The sequence below is a fragment of the Sceloporus undulatus genome, chromosome 6, assembly GCF_019175285.1.
Source record: "Sceloporus undulatus isolate JIND9_A2432 ecotype Alabama chromosome 6, SceUnd_v1.1, whole genome shotgun sequence".
Taxonomy (NCBI): Eukaryota; Metazoa; Chordata; class Lepidosauria; order Squamata; family Phrynosomatidae; genus Sceloporus; species Sceloporus undulatus.
Genome location: NC_056527.1, coordinates 122,958,285 through 122,979,080, shown reverse-complemented (window position 1 = coordinate 122,979,080; position 20,796 = coordinate 122,958,285). Strand labels below are relative to the sequence as shown.

Here is a 20,796-nt window from a genome sequence, read left to right as displayed (position 1 = left end):
GGTCAAGCATGCGCGACTCTGATGGCCTATGAGATGTGGCAGCGGGTACTTCATTAATGGCATAACATGTCTCTGCAAAAAAGGTCCAGCAGCCTCCCAGCTATTTTTAGCAAACAAGTTGCCACCGGCTTTAATTAGCTTGCCTGGCAGCACTATTTTCTGCGGCTTGGTTTACCAGGAACGTATATTTATAAGAGTTGCTAAATACACCCCCCTCTCTTTCCTCCAAACTGAGATGCCCTTTTTGAAAATATCCTCGTTTCTATTACCCTTTCAGTGCCAACAATCACATCCCACATTCTTTGCTCTAAAAACAAATCCTTGGTAGCGCTGCATACCTTTCACACATGGCCAAGGCATCTGCTGAAATACAGTTCTGCTAAATCTCCATCCGCATGGCATTACACTTTGGATCTGCCCTAAGTATGTTTGCTTGGAAGGAAGCTCTACCAATATAAACGCAGGCACACCTCAGTTAGCAAAGCCTCCGACGGCGAAGCTCCTTTTTTACAAAGGCTATTTACAACCATCCAGGCCCCTTTTCCTCTTCAATTTTTTTTAGCAGCATCAGTATTGGCAGGAAAGGGAAGAAGGACTTGAGAAACACAGATGGATTGCAGCAACATGTCTGCAGTATTAATGCAATAAAAATTAAGCTAGGAAAGGCAAATCTTCTATTCAAATCCTGCTGCTGTTGTTGTGTCTGTCTACAACAGGCAAGGTGAACAGCAGATGTCTCCAGAATTTTGTAGCATGCATGTATGAATCACAAAGCAGAGAGAAAAGTAGAGAATGGAAAAACCTGCCTCACCAGATACACCTGGAATGTTGTTAAATACAGCTGCCCCTTCTTTCTGATGGACTTGAGGTCCATGCTTTTCAATATTCACAGAGAGGCAGCCTCCGTTATTTCCAATGGGGCGCACCCCTATAGCGCACATCCCATGTGCACGTGTGGGCATGCACCCCAAGCCTATGGGGCTTGAATATTGGTGAGTCTTCTTGGGGGGGGGGTCCGGGACAGATCCCCCCCCCCCAAAACGGAGGGCCAACTGTACATCTTTCTCTGTGTGTCTTGATGACAATTTGTGAGCAACTGTGGTTTATACTAAGTGCATAAAGCTCAATGCCCTCACCAAGAGTCTTTCCCTAGGTCTCACGTTTTGGCCTGGAAACCCCAGGGCCTGGCAACCCTATTTAGGTCCATCTGAGTTATGAAAAAATTCACACCTCAGCAGGTTTTTCTCTCATTCGGTAAGATGCCGCAGAAGAGGAACTCTTCCAACTTGAAGTGCGTTTATGGCTCCTCAAAATCTAGTAAGAGGGGAAAAAAGAGGAGCGATCCAGAGCTACAGGAGTCTTAAAACACTTGCTAGCAAAGAGATTCCCTTTTCATGTACTGTTTTTCTTCCCTTTCCTCTTGTTCTTGTGACATCAAACTCGACTCTGCTCTGCGGCCCTAGGGAACCATTTCAAAGTTATTGCGGAGTTGAAGCGTGGCACGGAATGGGTGAGCTTCGCAGGCTGACATCCGCCGTGGCGCTCAAATAGAGCCACCCATGAAGGGCTTGTTTGAAAACCTGACACTTAAAGGATGTTTGCACTCTGGGATTCTCTCACTCGCATGCCCTCATAACAAGCGCACTCCGGGTGTTGTTTCTCCCGCGCTTCCCTCACATTGTTTCACTTCAACCTACTTTTTGCGAAGAGATGTGTGATGGGAAGCAAAATGAAACTCCTCCTGGCAAATCAAATTTACATCCTGCTCCAGATTCATACTGTCTCTCGCCCGCCCACCAAAAACCCTCAATTGATTCTTTGTCTTTGTTTGGAAGTTATGTTGCAGATTATGATGTCTGGAAGTTATGTTGCAGATAGGACCTTCCTATTTAAACAAGCCTTAATTCATCAGGTAAGGGCAGAGACTCTATGAAAAGTGGAGACTCGAGGCCAGGGCCCAAGATCTGGCAGCCCCTCTTAAAACCCAAAGAGTTCTTCTTCACAGACCAGGAGGCTTTTGCATGGAGCAGGATTCAGCTCAGCAGCCTGGCAAGTGGAGCTTTGCTTTACTCTGAACTTCACTTTGCGGCCTGGCAAGCTGTTGCATGGAACTGTGGTCATCATTGCAGCGGGAAAAGACGTGGCACCAAACCAAGACCAAATAACCCAATAAGAGCTTGATTTACAAAGAGAGGAGAGGCTATGCTAACTAGGGCTGGATACAGACCGCCAACTTGGGGTGGGCTGCAGCCGCCCCTTTGCGCCACATATTGGGGCCAGAGCAGCCACAGCGACAGCCCAAAGCCCCCAATACGGTGCTTTTCGGGACTGGGGAGGAGCGGCAACAAGGGGTGTCCTTAGGGCTTCATGCTCCAGGACACCCCGGGAGCTGCAGCCAGGGGGAAAAGGGGCTGCGGAAACATTTCGGAGCTCCTTTCAGTGCCACTGAAAGGGTGCCACAAGCACCCTGCAGTGGCGCCAGGACGCGGACACGGCACGGCCGTCACGTCAAAATGGCGGTGCTCATGTAGACAGGGCACTGCCATTTTGACATCTTGGCAACGTACTAGGGTTAGGGGGCATCTAAAAAGGATGCTCCCAGGCAACCCTAGTACATTGCCAGAGATGTTCATTTTCATTCCTCCTAATCTTTCACAAGAAATGTGAAAACTCCCAGCTCCTGAATCTTCCATGTTGCCACCCTCCGTCTGACTGCGGCTCAGATGTTAAACTTTTGTCTAACAAGCGTCCCAGATAAATGCCCAAATTGTCCAGCAGTCTCCCTTTCCCTTGGGCAACAAATACTAGAAGTCTTTTGACTTGCTGGGGCAATACATAAGATAGCATAAGATGCATAAGGGAGCCAACAAAATGGATATGAAATGCACTCACAAGCTCATTGTTTCTCAATTATGCTAGGCCATAGCAGGCCAGATAAAGATGCAATGGCCTAAAGGCAATCTCAGCCCTGTAAAGCTTGTGATTGATTCAACAGTCATTTCCCAGAATGTATTTGCCTTGGCGTATCTACTAGCGATGAATAAAACCATCATTCATGCGGTTGCATTAAGCACGAGGGGATCTCCTCCAGGGATGTGCTTCTGGAGTTTGTTCTTTGTGAATTCCATAGGAACTGACCTGGTCCACCTTTCTAAGGCTAACATGTGGATTTGAACTTAATGTTATCCGCCAGTTTTCACACTTTCTGAACGAACCAGCTCATTTCTTTGGTTCAAAAAGAAATGCATCAAAGTGTATTTCAAAATACACATTTTTGCCTCAAATGCAGAAAGGCTTGTTTTGAGAGGAAATTGTGGTGTATATTGTTGTTGTTGTTTAAAAAAAATTAGTTTACTTCTAATACTAACACAAAATACCGACACAAACATAAATGCACCAGCATATGACAAATATCCAAAGGAAATCCTCTGAAAAACAGAATCATTTTTTCAGCATAGTACTAATATATGTTTCCTTCCTTTCCAGTGAATCATACTCAATTTTCATTTTCTAAAATGGAAAGTATCAAGGAACCCGCATCAAATCTTTACGGTGTTTATAGTGAATCCAAGGTGGGTCTCAGAATATAAGGTGCATTGCTGACAAAAGCAATGAGCAGCTGCCATCTCTTAATAAACATATCTGTCCTAGTTTCCCTTCTAACAACCCGTCACTTAGCTGTTAATTCTTCATTTAATGCCAAATTGCACAAACTCCTCCACCATGTAGGAAGATCCACTTCCTTCCTCCCTTAGCTTTAACCATTCTTGACACCAATAATAAAATGTCTGTTGTTGCTGTTAGCTTTATTTATTCGCTTGCCTTTTCCCTAACACTGGGACTCATGTGCTTTCAGAATATTCCAGTTTAGCAGAGAAAGTCCCAATTACTCCTCTGCCATCCCAGTTTTTAAACTGTTTTCAAGAAGTCCTAGTTTCTTTCTCCTCCTCCCACTTTCCCTCTTTGTCCTCAGATTACTTCGATTGCTGCAAACTGAGTTCAAAGTCCAAATTCACTTTGCACTCATTTAACTCAATGGGAGGGAGAGGAGAGGGAGACATCTTGGCTCAGGCAAAAGCAAACTGTTGCAGCCTCTCCTTGCATGTGTCGCCTTCTCCAATAATAACTTTAGCCATCTTGTCCACAGTCTGATGTTGCTTTGCCACATATGTTCTGGTGTCTGAAATGTTGGGAAATATGGACTCAAGGTGGCTAAAGAATAATCTACTGTGGGCCCCTTCGCTGGGGTTAGGGGCAGAGGACCCCCATGAATACGGAAAAACCTCAATTAAAAAACCCTACTTTATTAACTTGAGAACACCTCTCTAGGAATCTCTAGGTCCTCCAGCAAAACTCTATGGTCAATATCTGCCAGAGGTTGACCATAGAGATTCCTAGAGAGAACACATTAAATCAAATCCGCAAATAATCAAACCCACAAAAGTCAAAGCTGCAAATGTGGAGAATCAACCGTACAACTTGTCCAAATGCAAATATTTGCATGGGGGGGTTAAATTAATAAAAAGGATTAGACAGCCCTTGTCATCCCTTCCAAATCCAATATTCTATGGTTCTGCGATTCAGTGAATGCAAACTACTTTTGCACTTGGGGCTCAGATTCCAGCAATTGGCAAAAGTGGGATGAGGAGAAACTGGGACATTTTAAAAGCAGCTGGAAAAGTGGGATGACAGAGGATTTATTAGGACTGTCCCAGACAGATTGGGACAGTTGGAAAGTATGGTCAGAATCTGGGCTAAAGAATCGAAATGCCAGTCTCAGTCAACAGAAGCAACCCACAACCTGAAAAACCTGCCACTCGCAATTTGCTGGCTCAGCATATGGGGCAGGACACACAGATCCTGCCCTTCCTGAACATACCCCATTTTGTCCAAACAAACCCAACACTTGATGCATGAGAAGTATGTTTAGCACAGCATCGATTCATTAAAGTTTCATTCTGTTACAGTTTTCTCCCGCAACGCCACAACCGTCTGTCTTCCTCGGATTTCATATTCATGTCTAGACGTACGGTTAATTCACAGAGCCTCTTTTTTAAAGGAGCGTTCGGAAACTTCAAAGGCAATCTTGTACAGCCGGCAGAATGAACTGGAGCAGCGAAGACAGGCTCAGAATGAGTTGCTGAGAGGTGTGCGGGAGGTAGGGGCGCATGAAAGGCTATGGGGCTGAAAGCACTCTCCTTCAACATGCCCCTCCAGCAGTCGGAGGGTGTGTGGGAAGAATAAAAAGATGGCAAGGAACACACAGCCGCATGGCTTCATTTCCAGAGTTTTACCAGGAGTTTAAAAGGATCGGAGGTGCTGCAAAGGAAGCAAGAACTAGAAAAGGGCTTCCATTTTTACCTTTCTCTGAAGAGCTACATTGGAAGTGAAAAGTCTCATTACAGAATCCTAGGCTGCTGCCACATTGCAGGTTGACACGGCTTTGACTGCCACGATTCCATGCTATGGAATTGTGGGATTTCTACTTTGTTGTGGCACCAGGCCTCTCCGACAGAAAAGGCTAAACATCTCACACAACCACAAATCCCCAAATTCCATAGCATTGAGCCATGGCATTAAATCGGGGTCAAACTGCATCAATTCTGCAGTGCAGATGCAGCTATACAGTAGGAAGGGACTGCCTGGGCCATCCAGGTCAAGTTCAGTTGCCAGTTCAAGATCATACCCTGAGGTTTCTGGGCCAAAAGACATTAGGAAAAGGCTCGACTGACATCATTAGGCATTAAGACCCAACCCCTGTTGCTCACAGCCTGTCATTCAAACATGCAAACAGATTCACACAGAGAACATGTGATCCTGTTTGGAAATTAAGAGAGGAAATCCTAGCTAAAGGGGCTGTTCCAGTTCCAGGTGAATGGCAACCACTTGTTTTCACTTACACAGAGAGATCAGATAAGGAATGTTTAATTTAATCTAGTTGATTCTAGCCAGATGGTGAGTATAGAGCAGAGCAGAAGGTGAGACCTGGCACCTTGATGCTACTGGATTTGCTATATGGCCAGCATGACTACCTCTGGATGTTTTCTGGATGCATCCTTAGTGATTAGTGTCTCTGCACCAGTTATTTACTGCCCTATCGGCCCTCTTCTCAGCCAAATGTATCAGCTGGCATTTTATGACTGCATGGAGATCACGCCCTGCCAGAGGTATTGGCTTTGTGCTCTAATTTCTGTGCATCGCTAGGGACAGTTGCATACAATAAATCTAGTCACATAAAGCTTAAGAATCCATAGTGCTGGTTTTAAATCATTGTCATTGTCGTCGTCGTCATCCTGTGGCCTGGATGCTGTATATCAAATGAAGAAATCAGGGATCGGGAAAAGCTCCTGTTTCTTAGGGGAGCACCAAATACTCTTGAAAAATCACTTCACTCCATTTTGTGGTAAACAAAACCATCCATTTCTCACGAGGATGACTAAAAAAAGAAGAAGCAGAGGACTCTAGAAATCTGTGATTGCTAATTTGAGAACACGGGAAAAGTACAATTTGCAGCTTTCTCCAATGACTTTTAGCGGATCTGTTAAGAGCACATTTGAAAAAGAAAGGTTAACGTTTGCTCCAGATTTGTTTCCCACGGCCGCTATAGAAATGAAATGCTAGCTAAGTCATAATGGATGAGCTCCAGGCCCTTGACTTTTAAATAAGCTGGAGGGTCTTTCCACGTTTTCACTTACAACTCTGAAAGAAACCTTTGTGTCTTCCTACAGCTCTCAGTTCTAGATCATAAAATGTTGGTCCGTTATAATTTATGAGCCCAAAGAAGTTTTGGGGTTGCCATTCCCATCCACCGAATCACTTTTCCTTGACTCTGAGTATGACATGCCCAAGGTCACCCAATGGGTTTCTATGTCAGATGGTTTCAATCAATCCAAGCTCTGGCCTCCCAGGATCCTACTCCAACTTTTAAACCACTACACCACACTGTCTGCCCCTGGTGTGTGTAGTGCATTTGCACTTGCACAGTGGGTTGTCAGCCATGCGCCTTGACCAGCAATGCGCATACGCTGTGCTATGTTGCTTTGCAGTCTAGGGGTCGCATAATGTAACTCTGCAAGTGGATATTTAGACTTTGCTGAAGCAATGTGGGATCTTGGCCGCCGTGTCAGACAGATACTATTACAGTAATAAATACAGTTTCACAACCACTAGACAAATATTAGCAAATGCAACCACATTCTGGTAAAGGTCAACTAGCATATAAGTCTGAATTGGATGATGTGTAAGCAAAGCAAGTACAACAGGGACGCTTAACAGGTTTCCATGTCATCGGAAAGATGAATTATTTCAGCTCTCAAACAGGAATCCTGCATGCTGGCAGCAGTCGGGAAGTCCTACAACCCCAAAGCGCAAACATAAGATGCATAGCAACAAAACTCACATTTTCTGACCGCAGCTTCTTTGCAGGACAGCCTCCGTCTATCGGATGGAGCATGTAGTAAAGCCGGACTTTGCTTGCATGTTTCCGACTCTGCAAAGGAAAACCAAGAAAGGTTCGTTTTGGCAAGTTAACCTTTCCCAGAAAAAAAAATGGGAAAACCATTTTTGGCTTTCTCCCATCTCTTTCAATGCAAATGTTTGCACATTTTTAAAGATGTGGGATGGAACAGACTCAGGATAAGTGAATGCATACAGAGATGACATGGACTGGAAACAGATTGATTCATCCTTCACAGCTTTAGAGATTTCACAGACTTCCAAGCCTACTTCTGCAACCATAAGACCTAGGAATTTAGAAAAGGGGGGAAAAACCTGACATTCATTCTCTGAATTAATTTGTTTGGTGTTAAATATACAGAAAGCAGCTAATCTGTGCATTCTTACTTTGTGACTCTGAAGTAAATGCTTGAAAGAGACTAGTCTCATTGCACAGAAGTAAGGGAAATCTATTCTTCCCTCGAACTGTTCTCTGTGCTAAATTGCAACCAATGGGTTTTATTTCTCTTCTTTTCATCTGTCCATGACAGATGATTTAGGTTTCCCTTAATCTCTGAGCCTGCCTCCTCTCCATCAGTACTCAGCACAAGGTGAAAGAATCTCAGGGCAAGAGCATTGCCTTGAAAAGTGTGTGCATTAAACAGCAACCAATTGTTGCACAGAGTACCTACCCTCCAAATTTCACAGATGAAAGCTGAGACATGCATAGCAAAGCTACGTTCGGGTACAGTCAAAAGTATCTGGTCGGGTAACAAAAGGTGAATGTTATTAGTGCAGAAAAACACACAAAAAGACTGTTTTAAGAACAGAAACCGTAGAATTTATGTATGGCGTTTAAGAAAGGCAAGACCCCTATCCTCTCCTCTCCTTCCTGTTGAATTATTTGAGTGCAAATTACTTCAGCACTTTGAGCTCCATTTGCAGCAATTGAAGTCAACCAAGGACAAAAGGGAAAGGGAGAGGAAGGAAGAGAAACCAGGACATTTCAAAAGCAACCCAGAAAGTGGGAGAGCGGAGGGTTAACCAGGATTGGCCTTGGAAATCCAAGACAGTTGGAGGGCATGACAGTATGCCATTCAAACAAACAAACAAACAAACAAACAAACAAACAAGGGTCTGACAAATGAGGAAGACACACAAATGCTGACACACAGAGACACTTTCCAAGGTAAAACTCTCTCCCTGAGATCCCTTGGTCTTGCCTTGGGAAAAGAAAGGATGGACCTGAAATTTGGGAACCTTATACCCAAACCATGCTTGCAGAATCACATGCACATACACACATCCAACAATGTTGCTTGGCTCATGCGGAGATGAAATTCAGCAAACTAGAAGAGCCAACATTGCAAACCGCAGCAAAATGCAGAGGCCGAGCCCTAGGAAATTGCTTGGCCATGTCTGTCTGCTGTTTTCAGTGGCCAGGAAGGCCACTTGTTTGACCAAGCCTGGAGCTCTGCGCAAGCCCCGAGTGGCTTCAGCCCGCACACTGCGGCGGCAGGCTCCAAACAAAGTTGATGGATAGAAATGTAATGACTGAAAAACCAGCGGGAGTATTGGAGGGTGAAAGGGCTGCAAATACCTGAGTTCAATCAAATCTCTGCCTGCAGTCTGGGAATGAAAAATGGTGTGCGCATCAGGCATGGAGGAGAACATTGTGCTAGCAGCATCAGGAATCCCAGGCGCAAAGCAAAAGGCGGAGGCGAACTTGACTGAAGAACCCCAATCCCCTTCTTAATAAATGAATCCCTTCTTCAGAAACCATATCAAGCAGAGGGCTAGCATGAATTAATTCTGAGACCCACTGATCTCAGGAAGACATAGTTCAGCAGAAGGAGTGGGGACTCCTCTTGAACTGTTGTTGATATGCAATGCATCGAGTTGAATGAAAGCACCCTGTGACCTCACTATGAATTTCTTCATCTTCCTTAGGCAAGGAATATTCAAAGGTGGCTTGCTGTTGCCTTCGTCTGAAATACAGACAGCCTTCCACATTTGCAGCTTTGACTTTTGCGGTTTTGATTATTTGCGGATTTGATTAATATGTTCTCTCTAGGAATTGATAGGTCCTCCAGAGAAACTCTGTGGCGTGTTGAAGGACTTAGAGATTCCTATAGAAATAAGAAGACATAAGCTTGGAGGGGATGCAGCAGTTTGCTTGGCTGTGTCTTGTTCACATACTAAGCATGCCTGACCCTGCTTAGCTTCCAAGATCATTTGGGATCTTGCACCTTCTGTATATTTGATCCCAATATTTTCCATGCCGGCCTGGGGAATTGTGGAAGCTGCCATCCCAAAAAGTCACATTCCCCAGCAAGCTCTCTTCGGGGGAAAAATGTTTGGAAAGAAAAGATTTGGAGGTGTGAGGAAGCCAAAACACAGCTAATGTGTTGATGGTCCATTTCATGCTATTCCGTGCAGTCTTTTCTTTTCCTTTCTTTTTCCTTTTTTGCATTTTCAAGCAAAGTCATTTAGTCTGATTCAAAGACGAGGCGATTTTACGCTTCTGGGATAGACTGTGCCTCTTGTTAATTAAAACATGGCCCTCCGGGGGTTTCTTTTTCTCTTAGAGTCACGGCGAATCCTCACATTTATTTTGCAAGTCTGGCCAAAGCCTGGAGCTTTGAAAGAGCGGCGGATGGGGGCCGAGGGAGGAAAGGTGGCTGCTGTGGCTGAAACTTCACGTCTTATTTGTGCTACAAGGGAAACATCCTTAACCTTTTGGCTCTCCTAGTTGGAAAGGAGCAAGTGGCACACGTACAAGAAGTCTGTGCGTGGGTGTGCGCACATCTATGTGTTGCCTCTGTAATGATCTTCTCCAGTGGCCCTGTCTGCACTGAACTGCTAAAGCACTATGGTTGCACTTTAACTAGCCTGGAACCTACTAACATTACACAATTATAGCCCTGCATTCCACTTCAACTGCCACGACTGCATTCTATGAAACCTTGGGATTTGTAGTTTGGTGAAGCACTAGAGCTCTCTGGCTGAGAGTCCCAAATGCCTCTTCCTCAACTCCAAACCACTGGATTCTATAGAATGGAACCATGGTAATTAAAGGGGAATCATACTGCTGTAACTGCATGGTGTGAAAGGGCCTGTTGTCCTTCTCTGCATCCTGAGATTTGTAGTTTCAGGAAGGGCAGTTACAATTTCCAGAAGAGAGCTCCAGTGCCCCACCAAAATGCAAACCACAGGATGCAATCCTGGCAATTAAAATGGAATCCAAGCGCTATACTCTTGCATTGTGAAAGGGTTTTTGGGGAGCTCCAAATGAAAGTCCCTGCCGAACCATGAAAATCATTAGATGACACTGAACCTGCCATTCACTCTCAGTTGCTTTCTCATCTGACCTACCTCACAGGGCTGTTGTGTAGATCAAATGGGAAGAGCGACATGCCAGCTAGCTTGAGTTCACTGATGGAAAGTTGGAGGATATATGTAACTTGTTGTTGCTGTGTGCCTTCAAGTCATTTCCAACTCATGGAGACCCCATCATGGAGCTTTCTTGGCACATTTCTTCATAGGAGGTTAGGCACTGTCATTCTCTGAGGCTGAGAGAGTGTGACTTGCCCAGGGTCACCCAGTAGATTTACATGGCTAAGCCAGGGTTCGAAACCTTGTCTCTGGAGTCATAGTCCAGTGCTCAGACCACTACACCACAATGACTCTCACATATATGTGTAAATAATGCATAACAATTAGAACAATTCAAGCACATATTAGTTGTTGTTGGGAGGAATATATATATATAAGATCCACCACAGATCTAAAGCACCTAAGAGGCAAGGCTGCATCTTTCTCAGCCACGCCGGTTATAATCAGACCCTATTTATTCACCGACAAATACTGCAATTCTATACATGCTTCCTCAGAAATTAAGTCCCCCGGCGTCCTTTGGGACTCATTGCCAGGTAAGTGTCCATAAGATCCCAACTTAAATCCTGATTAATCTACCCATTCAACCCTGCAGACCAGTTTAATAGTCGTGTGAAGGAGGAAGAGGCTTCTGCAGGTACAATCGCTCTGTCACCGTGCGACAGGCAAGAGAAAATTGCTCCTTGAAAAATTTCCCCTTCGACACAATTGTGAAAGGTATTAGCAGCCCTGTTCCCTGCTTCATCTCATCCTCCGGCTTGTCATCCGTCCCTGATTTATTCGCACAGCGGGAAATTCTGCAAAAGTGGGGATATTCTTATGCACAAGAATCCAAGCACATTTTAGACATTCCTAGCGGAGGTAAATCATCTCCATGTTCCATTGCAGAGCGCAGACTGTCTAATCTCTGTTGTGTCGCACAGTCACAGGAGACCCAGAATATACAAATTCACTGCTGTGAACAGGACTAGCCTAAGCCCAGCATGTTGTTGTCGTCGTCATTGTGTGCCTTCAGGTTGTGTGTCTTCCGACTTAGGATGACCCCAAGGCGAATGGATCACAGAGTTTCTCTGAGACTCAAATCCTGTTTTCTGTGCAAAGCAAACATGTGCAAATTTTGCATATAATAAATCTCACGCTGTGAAAATTCTTGTGATTTTTTGAGACACGAGAAACTAGGATTTTGACCATGTTTAGAAAATATTATTAAATATTTAAATCACGCAGGGATGAATGAAGTTAAAGACTCTAAATGCTTAAAACCCCAGCTGCCTTTTGGAGCTGGGCAATTGCCCTCTACAGAAGGACAAGCGTTCAGATTCAGGTTTGGATTCCTCTCCAACTGTTTTTTTGAGTGGATGGTTTTTGCTACTAACTTTAATGCCTCCTTTTCTTCTTCTCCTTCCCTCTCTCCCTCCTTTAGTCGTTCCATTCATTTGCATCGTATTAGTTTCATCGGCGTCTTGGAGAACGTGCTCAGATGCCTTACCTGACTAATTAATCTCAAAATAGGTATTTGTTCCTCTTTAAATAGCATCCAGTCGTCGGTTCTTTTCCGAAAGAGGCTGTTTCGCCTCCGGGTTCCTGCTCCCCCCACTAGGCAATCACCAATATTTCATATTAAATGCATGCATTGAAATTGCCTTTTCAAATGAAACTGCACAATCTGGGGACATCTAGGGAATAACAGCTGAGTCTTTTATCTGTGTCAAATAATAACCGAAGCCATTTGTTCTATAACTGGGGATTATGATATTACAGCAGTGTTTCCCAAAACCTCTGATTGCTAAAGAACACCTTCTTTTCTACTAGCTTAAAATGAGAGGCACAATTCTTGCTTTAAGTCTGAGCAGACAGTCCCTATTCTGTCCCTTTTTTGTCTTCAATGGTGTCACCAAGGAATGGGAGAAGGCAAGGGACCCACTCAGCAGGACAAGAAGAAAACCTGTTTATTTGTACATCTTCCAGTACATATTGTACAGTGGAGCCTTGCCTTATGCGAGGGATCCATTCTGGACCCCCCGCATTAAGGCGAATTCCGTCTATGCACAAGCCCCATTCATTTGAATGGGACTCGTGGGCGTGCGGCCCATTCATCTGAATGGGACATGCCACCCCTTGCTCCCCATGTGCTCAAAGCCGCGTATAATGTGGGCACACTGTATATTTTTATTTAGATTTTTATAGTCTCTTTATAAGCTGTGCATGATTAGGTTATTCATACGTATCTATATGCAGTACATTGTACTTAGTGCACTATATTAACATTATACATATGTGTGTGTGTTTGTGTGTGTCATTACTTGTATTACTATGTTTTGAGGTATTATTCTGAGCTATTATTATTATGCTTTATTTATGTAGCGTTGTAGATTTGCACAGCGCTGTACACACAAACAATAAAATAGATAAGAGTAAAGAGTAAAATTCAATAAACATATTGACTGATAGGAAGAAAAGCTTGTCCCCTCCATCCCCCCCAAAATTAGCTAAACACCTGCAATTTAAAACAGTATAAACTCATTTAAAAGACATAGCAATACAAATAAAGCCTTTAATCTCCAAACGTTTGTTGAAATAAAGGCGCGGGACGGACGGTCCCAAAGTGCCATGCCGCTTCTAAAGTTAGGGACCGCGCACCAACTGCATGGTGCCTAACCCTAGCATGGAGCGGCGGTGGACTAATGGCGGCATCCCGCGTATACGGATGCCGCCATTTTGACATAAGCAATGCGCAGCATATAGACGTAGCTGCATGTCGCATACGTCATTGTGGATGAGAAAAGGGACCATTCCCAAAGCTGGCCGCCCTACCTCCAAACTTTACCGCACCTCCAGATGGAGAAGAGGCTCTGTCTTGGGGATCTGGAATCTTCCCCATGAAGGTTACTGGATAGGAAGAACCAGTGTTGATTTTAATTAAACTTGTCAGGCTTTGACTGGCTGCCTTGACCTGCTGGCTTCTCCAGGCTGAGGAGGAGAGGCAGATAAAACAGCTTTGTTCAAACCAGGAGGTCACTTTGGCTTAGCCCTCTGTTTGCACTTTCAGAAACTAAAACAAAAAAAGTCATCTCTGGGCTTTATTTTGTATTCCCTTGCCCTTTCCTACCCTGCGACGGAGAAGGAAGAGAAAACAGTGCTCCACTTTGCAAGCATTCACAAGCAAAGAGACCCACTGTTGAATCATAGAAGGGAGTTTCGGTTGCTGTGTTTTCAGTTGCAACATGTTATTCTGCATCTATTTTGGATATAGGCAGAACGAGTCAGGATTAGGGAAGGCAACACCTCCCCGGTTATTTCTGTGTTAGAGAATAAAGAAGATTTTTCTTGGATGTTACAGCTTCAGTGACTTATTATGAGAATAAAGGCATCTTGCCTCAAGATTTCACATATTTGCAAGGTTTGCAGGCTGCTTCGGAGAAATGAAATGCTCACAAAACAATGGACACGTTCTACAATGCAAATGGCTGAAATGGCATAATTGGAGGGGGGAAAAAGCTAGAACCAACACACTTTTGTTAATGGGGAAACGTTGCATAAATTGGTCAAAACATGCAAATAAAAGCCCACATTGAGAAGGAAAATGTGTTAAATTGACATGAATTTCAGGGTAGAGAAAACATGCCTAACAATCTGAAATGGCACATGGATCGAGGAGAAAATCATGGCAAGACTGAGAGAAACTCAACGAAACGCTATGGAACGGAGGGTTGTATCCATACTGCAGAAATAAAGCAGTCTGACACCACTTTAACCTTTCTGGAAAAGTCTGTTTCTCCACTAAAAACAATCCATAGGGGAATATCATTCTACTCCTCCTGCCTTGGAAAGCTAGCAGTGCATCCTTGGCTATTATACCATTCCTTGCTCTCCTCTTAGACCTTTTAGATGCTCAAGAGACCTCACCTTAAGGCAACAGCCAAGGGGACATAAATGAACTGTCAAGATGTCATGTCCAACTTATAGCAACTCCATCATGGAGTTTTCTCAGCAAGATTTGTTCAGAGGAGGTTTGCCATTGCCTTCCCCTGAGGCTGAGAGAGTGTGACTTGCCCAAGGTCACCCAGTGGGTTTCATGGCTGAGCTGGGAATCAAATCCTGCTCTCCAGAGTTGTAGTTCAACACACAAACTGCACACCTTTCCCTCTTTGCCTTGAGAAACTAGCAGGACATCTTTGACGGCCGCTGGCCATTTTACCAATCCCCACCATCCTCTCAGACCTATTTGCATTCCTAGCAACCTACAGTTTCCAAACTAAAGGAATTGTGTTCACCCTAAAGATCAAGGGCATAGAAAAGGAAGGTTGAGATGAAATGAAGGCATAACAGCAATGATGCTCAACCATCGGAGGCACATACCTACCTCTGCTATAGCTCCTCTTTACGGCTGCATCTCTATCTACCTTCCCACCATCTGCTGGGGACATTTTGCTCTTCCTTTATAAATGTGGCCTCCAATCGTTTTTAGTGTCGACAGAGCAGCACTATTTGTGATGGAGGAGCGGCACTTGCTTTCCTCAGCAACTTCCACATTTGCTGAGCGCCAGCTGCAACATTTCACCATAGGACCCAGTCCTTCATCAGCACCTTGGTGGCATTTGAAAGCTCAGCAGACCATCATTCCTCCTCTCCTCCAAGTTCTTTTTATTAGACTTAAGAGAGTTTCTGCCTGGGAAGCAAGCAACACCAAACCTTCATGCCTTTCTTCCTTCTTTAAAAAATTGCAGATTTAGCATTAAAGGGGGATTTGAAGTGCGACGGATGAATTACAATGTAGGTGACACACTGCTGGAAGTAGCAAATATGTGGGTGCGTATGTGCCTACAAGTAGCCCATCGACGTCGCTGCTTTATTCAAAGACCAGATCTCCCTAACTTGAGAGGTGCGCTTGGTGAATGCATGAGAGGCCTTCTCTGCTCTTTGTCCGCCAACAGATTTAAACACCCTCTCTAAGGGAGAGAGGGGCTATAAATCCCAACAAACTATAAATCCCAGGAGTCCACAGAATAGAGCCATGGTTGTTAGTGCAGCGTCAAACTGCATTATTTCTACAGTGCAGATACAGCCTTAGTTGGAGAGAAAGTAGATGCAGAGCGATCCCTAGAACCACAAATACCAAGAAGGAGAACAATGGGTCCTTGGTATCCCCTGCGGTTTGGTTCCAGGATTCCACATGGGATGCTCAAATCCCACTAAATACGACGGCAAAGACAAATGGTGTCCCTTATCTAAAATGGCAAAATCAAGATTTGCTTCTCAGAATTTATATTTTTAGAAAATATTTTCAAGCTGTGGATGCTTGAATCCATGGATAAGAAGTCTATGGATAAGTAGAAATAACTGTATTTCCTGATATAGAAGGTAGCTAATTCTCAAATAGGAGGAAGCTAAATATAGAGAGCCTCTAGAAAGTCTTTGCAAGTAATGAATTAACACTTGGGGTTTTTTATCAAGCTGCTGCTCTGCTAGCTGGGCTTGCACACAGCCCTTTCTTTTTGCCTAGACTAAGCCCCCCAAAACTGGAGAATTCATACTCTCACCTCCTGCCTGGAGATGAAAAAAGTGGAGACTTGGGACCAGGCCCTGAGATTTAGCAACCTGACGTGTAAACCTCTAGAACTGGATTAGTGCTGTCCTGTTTCCCCAGGCGTATGAGGAAACTGATAAAATGCCCAGCTGGAGGTGTCGTGAACAGAGGCTGCATTAAATCAAAAGCCCACACCGTGCGATTCAAAAATCTGTTTGCGAAGAAGCATTAAGAGGAACCTGGGAAGCCTACCGAGGCTCCCTGGTGACTGTCTGGCTTTCTACGGTATTAACAGATTTATCTGCTTAATCGTGGTCACTCTCAGATTGAGTACAAGATAAAATAGCTGCAGAAATCTCAGGAGTAATTCTATTTTTCTTAACCGTCCCGGACTGCAGGAGTTGCAATGCGTCCCTCGGTGCATTTCTTCAATTAGCTAAGAGTAGGATTTTTCAAAAAAACAAAAACTAGAAGGAACTATTTTCTTTCTCCATGATGCCTGGTGCAGCGAAAATGGAAACCTGAGGCCCTTTCACACTCAAAACATAGCAAGATTTATGATCCCATTTTAATTGCCACAATTTAGGAACGGGGATTGAGAACTCGCACCCAGGCTGCTGCCACACTGCAAAATGAATGTAGTTTGACACCACTTTACCTGTCTTGGCTCCATGCTATGGAATCCTGGGACTTGTAGTTTGTTGTGGCACCAGAGATCTCTGACAGAGTTGCACTGGAGGACGCAGAGATTCCTAGAGAGGTGTTCTCTCAGATAGTGAATGTGGAGGGCTCACTGTGTTTCATAGAAGAAAACCAGGACACGTGTGTCCAAGCAATATCAGAACATGATCAAGTAGCAAGCATTACTGATGAGGAAAAACAGACAAGCTAAGAGAGGTTACAGCAGTTTGCTTTTGCCTGAGCCTCCTGGGAAGGGCAAGACTCTGTCTGCTCTGTTCCTCTCCTCTCGCTGTGTCCATTAAGTACATACTACGTATGTACTCTGAACTCAGTTTGCAACACTGGAAACAAGCAAAGAACCAAGGGGCAATGCGGGAGGAGGAGAGAAAAATTGGGACATTTTAAAAGCAGCTGAAAAAAAGTGGGAAGACAGAGGGATTAAAGGACCCTTTCATACGGGGCTAAGACAGCAGTTTACCTTTCCTGAATTCAGTGCTAATTCAGAGGCAGGCTGGTCCTATCACACAGAAATCACCACCAAATCACCACCTGGGTCCATCCCGGATTCAGCCCAGGTCCTGTAACCACTTCGGCAGCCCCTTTCCAAAAACAGAAGCTTCCAACTTCTCAAAATGGCCGCCAAAGTGACTTAGACGACCCGGTCTGCATGCGGGACAAAATCGGGCAGCGATTCAGCAGCAGTTTCTGTGGGATAGGACCCGGCTGCCTCTCGAATTAGCACTGAATTTGGGAAAGTTAAGCTGCTGTTTCAACCACATGCGATAAAGTGCCTCCATGCCACAGTGGAACAATTGGAGGGTATGACTTTCAGCTTAGTGTTAGTAAAAATGGAGTTGAACAGCATCTTTGCCTTGCAGGGACAAGCCTTCTCTTCCAATACTGTGCACCCATTCTGCGATCCCTAGATTGCTGCAGATAGCGGGACGGTTATCTAATAAGTCATATACTCTTCTCTCCATAACAGTATTGCGGCGTCCAGGATGGTTTTCATGGATTCCCACATCTTGATCCTTAATCGAATAAGGCTTCGGCAGGAAATGGCATGACTCATCTGTTTAGACAGGAGAGGTTTTACACACAAGTCTGTCTATAAATGGACAACCCCATGTGGCAGAAGATTAACTCTAGGCTCTCCAGACATTGATCAAGCTGTCAATACTGTTTCCCAAAGATCTCATTCCGACAGGGCAAGGATAGGCAGCGAAGACCCAGGCACCGGTGCCAAAGGGCAAGAGGCTCCGCTTGTTTCAATTCATCCAGGCAGCTGTCATGTTTTAATTGACTTCCTTGTCCCATCTCACAGGATTCTGGTCAGCCAAATGACGGCGGGTCCCAAAAATAGCATCTTCCAAGTGCATCTTTTGAGTCTTTTCGTGAAAAACAAAAGTGTCACAATTCCCTCGTCTTTAGGTTTGCGACTTTTTTGAGCATCTTGCAAGCCCTGGAAGCAATGAACACTAAGGGAGCATCTTAAGAAGAACAGCTTAAAGAGCACATGTGCGCATGAATAATTTGGCTCAAGGCGGAATCTGAAGGCAAGTACAGCCGGGCTAATTTGGCTTCAGGCTTTTGCAAGCAGAAACTGGAGATGTTGAAGATATTTTCTAGAGCTCTACAGATTTTAGAGTTGGAAGGACCCTCAGCAGTCATCTGTTCCAACCCATTGTGCCAGAATTGATCCTTACACCATATCTGTCCAGCTTCCATGTCCATGTGGGAAATCAAACCCTGATCTCCATAGTCATAATCCAACATTTAAGCCACTCCACCACATTGGTTCTCCATCTTTACACAAGATTAAATACTGACAGCCAAGGCTGGCACCAGAGAGGGACATGGCAGAGCATTTTCCAGGGTCCCAAGACCATTTGAGGGCTTACTGTTGTAACTACCATTTCTAGTTTGCAAAGATCGGATGCAACATAAGAGACTGTTGAGTTGGCACAACCTGCTTCCTCTAAGTTAGATAAAATGGAGGATGCTATCCTTTGGGGGGCCATCAGTATCGTGAAGCCAGATCTGATGCCTGTTATTTGTTTGAACAGGGTCCCTTTCACACTACACAATTATAGCACTATGATTCCACTTTAACTGCCATGATTCCATCCTAGAGAATACAGAGAAACGCAGTTCAGTAAAATTGTCCATAGCTTGGCTCAAGGGTTAACAAGAGGAGAGACTGCGATCAAGAAACCAGAAGACTGGGAAGGTCAACTAGAGGAAAGAACTAGACAAGATGCTAAAGTGCATACACACACACATATATATATGTCAGGATTGTCCAAACAATCGTATTCCTTATCACCATGTATGGATGTGAGAGCTGGACAGGGAAGAAAGCAGATAGGAAGTGCATCAACTCATCTGAGATGTGTTGCTGGAGAAGAGTGCTGAAGGTATCACAGACAGCCAAAAAAGACGAACAAGTGGGTCCTGGAACAGATCAAGCCTGAATTCTCCCAAGAGGATTAAATGTAAGCTGTTGTACTTTGGCCACATCATGAGAAGGCATGAAACATTAGATAGGACAATGATGGTGGGAAAGATGGAGGGCAACAGAAAGAGAGGAAGACCGCATACTAGATGGATAGATTCAATCAATGACATTGTGGACCTGATCCTGCAGGACTTGAAGACAGTATCTGAGGACAGGAGGGCTTAGAGGTGTCCCACTTATGGAGTTGCCATGAGCTGAGTTTAGTTCAAAGGCAATTAACAACAACAATGTGATATTCTCAGCCACAGGGCTCTAGCATACAAACCCCAAGGATGCAGCCATGACAATTAAAGTGGAATCACAGTGCTATAACTGCTTAGTGTAAAAAACCCCTGTGACTTCAACCAGGATTCCCGAGTGTGGCATGAGTGTCATTGGTACAGTGGTTTGAGTGTTGGACTATGACTCTGAAGCCCAGGGTTCAATTCCCACCTCAGGCACAAAACCCACTGGGTGACATGCTCTCAGCCTCAAGGGAAGGCAAACCTCCTCTGAACAAGTCTTGCCAAGAAAACCTCACAGGGTTGCCATAAGTTGGAAACAATTTGAAGGCGCACAACAGCAAGGGCAAACTCCTGCACACCGCAATTGCACATTTAAAAAAAAAAACCAACTGTACACATGACAAGTCAGAACATCAGTCGATGCTTCAAAGAAACTATGCACGCTTCATCTTCGATGCACTCAGTGCGCAATTGTGTTGCCACTTGTAGTTGAAAAAGGAGGGGGAAACCAAGTAAAGATGGTAGGAAGGGGAAGGGAAAGAATAGGCAAAGCATTCTCTTTCAAATGAGGGCAAGGCTAAAGAGCTTCAAATTCACCTGCATTATCTAGAAAGGCACCTGAGAAGGGAAGCAGGGAAGCCTCCTGCATGACGGTATTTTGCAGTTTTCCATATGGATGAGAGATGAGGTGCAACAGTCATCTCTCAAAGACAAAGACGAGGAAGGAGGGGGCCGGCTGCCACAACCAGAGATGTCGCGAAAGGGCAGAGTTTTGCTGCATGTCAGGTTAGAAGCAAAGATGTCCTGGAAAGAGTCCAATTCTTTTGTCACGTTTGTCTCCCTGCTTTTGCCCTTGAGAAAAAGAAAGAAACACAACTCGCATTTGAGGAGGACTGTCATTCCACTATTGCAGCAGCGCATCGCACCAAAGCATTCCCATCATGACAAAGTGGTTCGAGATTTCAGTTCAGTTCTGAGAAGAATTTAGCAATGTTAAAATTTTATTTTTTAAAAAA

General features: G+C 44.5%; 1 protein-coding gene across 10 annotated transcripts in view; it reads right to left on the bottom strand.

Annotated features, from left to right (window-relative positions):
- The window catches only part of ZMAT4 (zinc finger matrin-type 4), a 109,866-nt gene that overhangs the window by 52,510 nt on the left and 36,560 nt on the right, over positions 1–20,796 (bottom strand). For 9 of the 10 annotated variants that reach the window (XR_006104642.1, XM_042475212.1, XM_042475209.1 and 6 more), the window contains one exon: positions 7,400–7,489. Coding sequence is in view for 9 of the 10 variants with exons in the window: in XM_042475212.1 (XP_042331146.1) it covers positions 7,400–7,489 (90 nt within the window). In the remaining variant the exon portion in view is untranslated. Of the gene's footprint in view, positions 1–7,399; positions 7,490–17,015; positions 17,062–20,796 lie in introns of those variants that run through there. The other variant, XM_042475216.1, reaches the window with a different exon arrangement.